The sequence below is a fragment of the Lathyrus oleraceus genome, chromosome 1, assembly GCF_024323335.1.
Source record: "Lathyrus oleraceus cultivar Zhongwan6 chromosome 1, CAAS_Psat_ZW6_1.0, whole genome shotgun sequence".
In the NCBI taxonomy this organism is placed as follows: Eukaryota; Viridiplantae; Streptophyta; class Magnoliopsida; order Fabales; family Fabaceae; genus Lathyrus; species Lathyrus oleraceus.
The window spans coordinates 64,998,675-65,008,431 of NC_066579.1; the positions used below are offsets into that span (position 1 = coordinate 64,998,675).

Here is a 9,757-nt window from a genome sequence, read left to right on the forward strand (position 1 = left end):
GTTGATAGAACTAATGCATTGAGGTATAAAATTTATTTTCCGAATGAGCACTACCTTTTCAGGTTGTCAGCTTCGTATCGGAAGAGGAGAGATTCTTGGGAGATTGGATCCATGGGTCCAGTTCACACATGCATGCTCACAAACCTAATGCAAGACCATTGGAAACTAAGCTCTCAGCTAATATGCGATGAAATGTTGTCTGTCATTGGCGACAATCCGTCGTTAAAGGTGAGTACAATAGTCTCGCATATTGTAGCACAATACCATATAGGAAGGCATGGATAGCTAGGACAAAGGTTGTTGAAAAAGTGTATGGAAATTGGGAGGAGTCTTACAAACAACTTCCAAAATACATGTTGGCTCTAAAATAGTATGCTCCATGGACTAATGTCAAGTTGGAAACATTGTCTGCGTATACACCAGATGGGACATGTGCTATTGGAAAAGGAATATTCCACCGTCTCTTCTGGGCGTATCAATCATGCATCATAGATTTTTCTTTCTGTAAACCTATTATACAAATTCATGGTGTATTGATGTACGGGAAATACAAATGATCATTACTGATAGTAGTGGCACAAGATGGCAACAACAACATTTTTCATATCGTGTTTGCCCTTGTTGAAGAGGAGACTGCTGAGGGATGAAGTTTTTTCCTAAGAAATCTCTGACTGCACGTTGCACCTCAACCTAACTTATGTTTGATCTCCGACATACACACTTCAATCATCATTGCATATAATAACATTGATAATGGTTGGCAAGATCCTCCTCCAATGCATGTCTTCTATATTAGACATATTCCTCAAAATTTTATGTGGGAGATCAAAGAGAAAATGTTGTGGAAGAAGGTTGTCAAAGGAGGTTACGCATTATCAGAACCTTCTTTCAAACACTACCGCGAAGAAATAAGATTGTCAAACGCAGATGCAGTACGGTGGATCGACAGTATTCCATTGGAGACGTGGACTAGGGCATACGACAACGGTCAACGTTGGGGACACATGACAACAAATCTTGTGGAGTCAATGTACTATATCTTCAAAGACATCCGTAACCTACCTATAACTGCTTTGGTATAGGCAACATATTTCAGGCTAGGGGCACTGTTTGAGACCAGACGTTCCAAATGGATTTCAGTGTTGGAGTCTGGGTAGTTGTTCAGTGATGCTTCAATGAAATTCATTAGACATGAAGCTGCCAAAGCAAACACATACGTTGTCACGGTGTTTGACCGCACTAAAGGTTGATATAGTGTTGTCGAGTCCATGGATTAACATGTACCTCTGTTGCAATATATGAAAAACTAGATAACTGTCCTAGTGTTGGTACGAGCACAACTAGATAAACTAACATGTACCTTTGTTGCAATATATGAAAAACTAAATTTATTTCATATTATAAGTTTGTGAGGAAATACCATTACATAGACAACAACAGAAAACTAAAACAATTAAAATACAATAACTAAGCGATTACAACCATAAAAACATTTTTGAACATGTAATTCATCATCCTATGAACGTCTCGGTGATTCTTAATATCCACTCATTCACACACTTCTCCATTTTGGTTGAACGTGGACGCAAGTCATTGGATTCATCTAATCCTTTCACCATCTCCAATTTCTCCATCTAACCAGCGGTTCAACGTCCGATTAAGATGTTCAAACGAATATATATTTCAAAGTTGAATCTTTATCGGAGACGCAACGGCGGAAAAGATTAAATCAGCATTTCGCTAGTGAATGTATTTAGGCATGGTTAAAACTTACAAACTTGAAGGAGAGTGAAGTTGAATGAAAGAAAATGTGGTTGTAGGGTAAGAGTTGTGTGAAAAATATTGAATGCAGGGCGAGGTATTTATAGAGGAAGATGAAGAAATATTTTTATCTTTTTTCTGAATATTTGTTTTTTTTTTCTAAAAAATATTGTATTTTTTATGTTTTTGAAATTTTAAAAGAAAAAATATTTTAAAACCTCATAAAATTTGTTTATGAACAATTATGAAAGATTTTAGAAGTTTGAATAATTTTTTTGATGAATTATTTATTTTATGAACAATTATGATTTATAGAGATATGATTCATAATTATTTTATTTTATGACCGTTTTTATGTAACACATCATACTTTGGAATTGTTTTTAATCGAGATATTATTTGTGGTGATTATAAAAGTCAAATTTAAAGTAATTTTTTAAAATAAATATTTTTTAACATAAAATAGTTTTTAAAAATAGTGAAAATAAAAAAGTTAGTTAAAAGAAAATAAAATTATTTTTGATATAAAATTGATTTTTTAAAATATAGTTTTAAAAACTATTTTTTTTTTTATAAAATTGGTTTTGAAATTAATTTTTTTTAAGAAAATAAAAAATTGATTTTAAAGAAATTGATTTAAAACTGTTTTTTTAACTATTTTTCTTTTTGAAAAACCGGTTTAAAATCGAACCGATCCACTTATAAATCGGTTTTTAAAAAATAAATTGATTTTATGAAAATAGTTTTAAGAACCAAACCGAATCATATATATGGTTCAATTTAGTTTGGTTTATGATTCATGCACATCCCTAGGCGCATCAGTTTTGAAAGGGGGTTATTTTGAAATATTTTTTTAAAATAATAATTATTTTGGAATTTTAAAAAAAAAATGATTATTTAAAAAGAAATCTATACCAAATAGTTGGATTATTTTATAAATTGTATTATAAAACCTATTCGCGAGACTAGTTTTTTAGCCATCCTATTTGCTTGAGTGAAGAAGATTCCAAGGTCACAAATAGAATAAATGTAAAGTGGCTAAATACACAAGTATAAATATTGTGATAGATTTGATATTTCAAGGGTGGCGAATCCGACTAGCTCTTCCACTCACTCTGCAGAGCTTCATCCACTGTAGTAGAAAAGTGTGTAAGCATTGAACTGAAAAGAAAGGTAATTATCTTAAAAGGTCTATATAATAGAACTTTTTTTAATTGTTATGTTTTGAACTTAAACACAATTTGAATCCTAATTTACCATCTTCATGATAGAGCTGTCTTACCATGATGATGTCTTGCATATGGCGTTATGCATGCTACTAATTTGCATAACTCTGCTTTCTGGTGTGGCCTTAATGGGCTGTGGTCTAATGTTATTTTTTTCTTCTTGTTATCGCATGTCCCCTTTTAACTTCAGGTTGTATTCTATTCAGCATCTTAATATCTCAGTCTTATCAGCTAAGAGTTGTACTACCACTACATTTGAGATAAATAACTCTGGGTCAGTAGATCATTGAAGAACAAAGTGTTCTGACAAATAAATATCTAACTTTCAGATAAAAATAATTGAGTAAGTGTCATTAAAAGAATAAAACCTTTTATTTTAGGCTATGTAAATTTGTGTATACTATGTATTATTAGTAAATCTTAATATCACTTTAAAACTCCAAGATGGATTATGTAAGTGTCAATTCTGTTTTTTGAACATAAGAGAATAATGTTGTGACAACCACACACATTTTAGTACTGAAGTCATTAAAATCATCCTATATCTTGTAGTATATATATTTACAAATGCAATTGAATTTCAGGTTGCAGGATACAGGTTCTAATTACACCAAAGTCAATATGAACAAATACTCTTCTCAGATATCATTAACTTTTTATTTCATCAACACTTTTCTTTTATTCCCCCTACTCTTGAGCCAATTCTATGGTACCGCAGATGAGATGTACACATCTTGTGAACCTTTTAACTGCGGTAATTTCGTTAATATAACTTATCCATTCTGGAACTATAACACCCAACCTAGCTATTGTGGACACCCTAAGTTTATGCTTGACTGCCAAGATGGAAGCTTGACTATGGAAATCAAATACCAAAAGTTTCACATCCTTCGTATAGATCAAGCCTCTCAAATTTTGAGGATTGCAAGGGAAGATATTTGGGATTTTATTTCAGGGGATATAGAGCTTTGTCCCAAACATTATACTAACGTGGATATAGATTTTCATTTCTTCAATTACACTTCCAACAATAAAATGTATATTATGTTGTACGAGTGTGGTCCTCTTCCAGATTCATACTATTCTCCCTCGAATCAAGATAATTTTGAAGTAACGTCTTGTGATATAGAAGGAAAAATTCAAATTATATACATAGTATCAAGTGCCAAATTGACTGATTTTAGTGTCATGAAGTGTAAGAATAGTATCACGGTTCCCGGAAAAACGAATTCTTTGAAAAACAATTCAGGAGTTGCAAAGAGTGTTTTAGATGACGGATTCGAAGTGAGATGGAATGGTGTGGGAGATGACACCTGTCATAATTGCATAAAACATGGAGGGAGATGTGGATACAAAAGGGCAGAAAATGCAGTTATGTGTCTCTCAAAGGATCCAAAAGGTATGCAAAATACAATTCTCCTTTAATATTCAAGTATAAAATTATATTTGAAGTATCACAATACTAACTCAGATTTTCTTTCATAACTAAATAATGCAGGAAAATGGAATTGGAAAATGAAACTCACTGCTGGTAATAAGTTCAATTCCTTATATATTTCTTCATTTTCTCGATGTACTTCTTATACACAATATAATTACTTATACTTCCTATTCTTTATGAAAGGTGTTATTTCTTCTGTGTTGGCAACACTTGTTATCCTCGCATCCATATATATTTATAGGCGCCGCAGTAATAATAGTCATGTTGAGTCCTATATACAGTCTCCTAGCATCTCCTTGCAACCATCTAAACGGATTAGCAAAAGTAAAAACTTTGGAGTCGAGCATTTCGTCTTTGAAGATCTTGATGTGGCCACAGAGTATTTCAGCATTGACAACAGACTAGGAGATGGAGGCAGTGCAGAAGTATTTTATGGTAAACTATAGCACTTTTTGTAGTTGAAATATAGTTCTTATGGCTAACTTATATAAACTGTCTGCAATGATTGGGAAACTCCAACAGCAAGAACATGAGTCTACTTTATTTACTGTATCTATTACCATTTTTACATTTTAATGGTCTTAATAAGTATTTTCTGTGATTTGATTATTTTCAGGAAAACTACTAGATGGGCGTCAAGTGGCGGTGAAAAGACTTTTTGAATACAGCATAAATAAAGAGAAACAATTTCTCAACGAAGTAGAAATACTAGCCAGGGTTGTGCATCCCAATCTCGTGTTGTTATATGGTTGCACATCACTAATAAGCCGTGAAGCTATGATTGTCTACGAGTATGTTTCTAATGGAAGTTTGTATGATCATCTTCATGGTAACAAAGCAACATCTGAGAAACTTCCTTGGAATATTAGGATGAGGATTGCTGTGGAGACTGCAGATGCATTGAATTATCTTCATGCTTCTAATATCGTCCACAGAGATATTAAATCGAGTAATATTCTTTTAAATGCCGAATGTCATGTCAAAGTAGCAGATTTTGGACTCTCCCGCATCTTTCCAATTGATAAAAGTCGTGTTTTAACAACTCCAAAAGGGACTTCAGGCTATTTAGATCCCGAGTACAATAAAACTCAGGAGCTTACTTATAAAAGTGATGTCTTTAGTTTTGGAGTGGTGCTGATAGAGCTAATAACATGTTTGCGTGCTTATGATATCAGCAGAAAGAAGGAGGATGTGGTTCTGTACGAAATGGCTATGAACAAATTTCAAAATCAAACTTTGACTGACATTATGGATCATACCCTCGATTTTAATTCAGATTCCAAAGAAAATCAAATGATTAATGGTGTTGCCGAGTTAGCATTTCGGTGTCTTCAAATTTCTAGTCATATGAGACCAACTATGGAAGATGTGCTCCAAAACTTAGTGAATATTCAAGGTGTGAATGAGATCCAACCCGAAGCAGCTAGTAGTTCTAACCCTGATGGTGAAATAAAGTTAGTTAATAATGCTAGTAGTTCTACAAAGCAGAAAAACGCTAGTGTTTAGAGTTTGTTATAAAACTCTGGTTCAGTTAGTATTTAATTATAGTTGATTCTTAGATAGTTAGTTTATTTCATTATTTTGGAAAACTTTATGTATATATGTAGGGATTGATCCCATTCTATCATTTGGTCAAGTTTTATTATGAATGAGAATTACAAACTGTTATTTTCTCTCATTTTTCCTTATGCTTAGTATGATATAAGACTCATTTGTCATATTTCCAACATTCAATCTCTGATTTAGTTTCTAAACATTTTTACTGCAGTGAATATACATAGAATAAATTCTTTAAGATTGTAATGTACACATCAAAACAAAATATTTTCAGTGACATGTTGGAAAAATAATGGTAGAACAAAATAAGTAATTTATGTTAAATATAAAAAAAAATCGATAAAATTAGATCTTCATTTTATTAGGTACAAAACATAGTGAATTTTATTGAAAGAATTAATTTCCATTAATGCTTGATATGCTTTCGTCCTTAACTTTATAACCGATTGATGTCTATGTCTATGATATGATGGTCATGCTAAAACGTAAAGGTAAAACAATTTTTGCATGTGATGTTAAGTTAATTTTTCTTAATGTTTTCTGTAATTGTCTTCTAAGGAATTATACTAGAAATTTGTGTTAATATGAGATATAGTTTGATTGTGCCCTATAGATTGAGTTGGAGTACGATTGTGAGATCTAAAGAATTTTCGAAGGTGAAAGATTTGAAGATTGATAATAATGGTGAAAACTTTAGTATCACAAGTGGAAGAAGTGAGCATAAAATAATGTATGTACCGTCCAAAAAGTACATGGTGTGCATGTTCCCCCTGAAAGAACAGGAGGACTCAGAGATCCTAGTAGGTATATTACAAGTTTGGAAGGTGAGAGTTGCCTCACGGTGGCGAGTAGCCATCTATGGTGGTTTTTGAGGTTGTTTGAGAGACCAACTCATGTGAGATGAAAGGCCTTGTTGGTGTCCAGTGTTGCTGGATTACAAACATACGGTTAGATTGACGGTGTTAGGACTATTAGGAGCGTAGCGCTCCTTGAGTAGTAGATGTGTATGCCTTGAGAATCCTATTATTCCTTTGAGGGAGAATGTATTTATAGGGACTTCCTAGGGGGTATTGACCGCCTAGACTTGGTCTTAACAACTCCCTACTTACTAGAGGGTATTGACCGCCTATATTTGTGAGTGAAACTTTCTGTTAGATGTATTTTGTATGATGTCAAAACTAGGATACTTTAGTGTATATGTATACTGGATGGTATCCTCTGAGTCTTAATGTACATCTTAGCATTAGGAAGCATAAAAACATTTTGAAATAAGTTAAAATAGGTTTCATGCCTCAAAAACAAGTTTTTATGGGAAAAAGAGTCTATGTGTCAACACATAGAAGAAAAAAAATTCTACAGGTCGACAGATGTAAGTCATTTTTAAAGTCTGTAGCTTTTGTTTGATGTACTGACTGTATGTGTCGACACATGACCTATACATGTCGACATATGACCTATACAGGTTGACACATGCCCTATATAGGTCGACACATGACTTCAATAGGTCGACACATACAACGCATTTTTTTCCAAAAAAATCATGTTTTTTCAAATCTTTTGCATTACTTTTTTCTCCAACTTGCTTACATATAAATAATTCATGCATGCATCATTTTTAGTAAGGTTCTAGCGTAAACTTATACGAAAGCAGAATTTCAAAGAGTTCTCTTCATCTTCAACCTGCATTTTATGCATACACACAAACAAACTACACATAATCATTCTTTATTTGGGCGTCATCTAGAATTAGAGTTGATAGCGTCCAATTTAAGTTGTTGAATTGTAAATTAGGTTGAGATCTTTGAGGGTTTCAAATAAGAAAACCAAGCTGACATTTTCCTTCAAGATCAATTAGGAACTTAAAGGTTTTGGACAAGATTTCACAATTGGACCTGATCGAGTGAAGACTTTGAAGAACATAGGTTTCTTGAAAAGGTGTAGCGTGAGACAGTGGATCATATTGGTAAATATTGTGTTATAACAATTCGCAATTTAGATCCGATCGAGTGAAGGTTTTGAAGAACGAGAGTTTCTTGCAAAGGAGTAGCGTGAGATAATGGATCAAATTTTCGTTGTTGGGTTACTTGATCAAGCTCAAATCAAGGGAAGAGAAAGTGTCAGAATCAACATCAAACTTAGGGTTTATAGGGTTGGATTGCTAAATTTATCATGTAAATGCATTTTGCAAAGTAAGGTTAGTTTTATTATCTCAATTCAAGTTCAAGTTGAGGGCATTTGTTGTAACACCCTAAACCCCACATACAATTTTAATAGAAATTACGATCACAAAGGGTGTCATTCACATCAAACTTATCCTGCTCCGTAACACATGTTACAAAATATTATATAAAACATGTCATTGCATGCTCACCTACACTTAGGTATCATCGCAGCGGAATCATTATCAAATGAATTAAACATATTAATTTCAAACTCATGACGTGAAGTCTCATAAATTCGACAATCATAATGCAATAACAAGAGTCATAATATTCAACTCATCGCAATGCCTAAATCTCATCAAACATAAATAACAAATCCAACAAAACAAAATAAGTTAAAGCAAATGTTCTCAGACCAATGTTACATTGATCAAAGTAAGACCCAACTAAAGAAAATGAAAAACTATTGGAAGCCACTCTAAGAGTTACCTTTCACTTACTTCAACAAAGCTACTCCATAGTATCTGCATGATGCTGATGTAAAGGCAACATTCAAACAGAAGTGGTGAGAAATACATTTGAATAATAAGTGACGCATAACAATCAGAGTAGATTAAATATAATACAGTTCAAACATAACATATTATATAACACAACACATGTATTAAAGTTCACCCATTTCACAACAATATACAATCAATATGTAATTACCTCTCAACCACATTATAGACTCAAATGCTTGCGGTACCGATCTCAACAATGATTCTTATCATGAACCGGGTCCCAATCAACTGCAAACCCATGAACCACACACCGAGCTTGTGACAGTCACAAGTCATCTCACCAAGACCTGTAACCCGCCTCTTTCACCACCAACAACAACTCATGATGCATGAATGAATGAACGAATGAATACATCATCATCACAATTTAACAAATAATTAACGGTATCTCATAAACGGTATGATTCATGTACAACAACCACATGGTAGTTTTCACATCGAAAACTATGTATCTCAACTTAATATGTTATCATTATGTGTATAAAAATATCTCATAATCGCATAAACAACATAAATATTATTCTCAACAACATCAATATTATTCTTAACATCATAACACAACAACCTCGTAATCAACATCAACATCAAAACCATCATTGCATTCATCGTTAACATAGCCTCAATAATACATATAAGACCTACCAATTATTCATGTAGGTGTTTAATTGGCTGCATTATATGGTAAAACACTAGATGGTTACTAATGTCTTGACTGATGTCATGACATGTATGTGTGACTACAGTGTAGTTACTGCAGGACTAGCTAACACAGGATTTATTGAATGTCAAACTGGATGCTGTGACATTCATACCTGTCAACAGATACTAAGGAATAGAACAGCAGGTGTTCTGTTAGAACTTAGTATTTATTTCCAGTCTGGTTATCAAGGAAGGACCAGACCTGGCATAAGGCCTACTGACTGAATGTCAAACTGGATGTTATGACATTCATCATTGACAGCAGCTGCTGAAGATTAGACAGAGTGGTGTTCTGCTATACTTCAGCATGTAACTTAGTTTGTTCTTCAAAAGAATAACAGAACTAAC

General features: G+C 33.2%; 1 protein-coding gene across 3 annotated transcripts; it reads left to right on the plus strand.

The window, feature by feature from the left end:
- The first annotated feature begins 2,751 nt into the window (after window positions 1–2,751).
- Window positions 2,752–6,106, plus strand: LOC127115365 (LEAF RUST 10 DISEASE-RESISTANCE LOCUS RECEPTOR-LIKE PROTEIN KINASE-like 1.2). 3 transcript variants are annotated; one of them, XM_051046947.1, is made up of 6 exons: window positions 2,752–2,934; window positions 3,178–3,330; window positions 3,572–4,386; window positions 4,486–4,518; window positions 4,612–4,863; window positions 5,045–6,106. In XM_051046947.1, exons 3-6 carry the CDS (start codon window positions 3,609–3,611, stop codon window positions 5,932–5,934), a joined length of 1,953 nt encoding a protein of 650 aa, XP_050902904.1. In that variant the 5' UTR covers window positions 2,752–2,934; window positions 3,178–3,330; window positions 3,572–3,608; the 3' UTR covers window positions 5,935–6,106. The 3 variants fall into 3 exon arrangements, with proteins under 3 accessions (XP_050902904.1, XP_050902891.1, XP_050902898.1); XM_051046934.1 differs by lacking the exon at window positions 3,178–3,330; XM_051046941.1 differs by lacking the exon at window positions 2,752–2,934 and having other exon boundaries at window positions 2,967–3,330.
- Window positions 6,107–9,757: the final 3,651 nt, after the last annotated feature.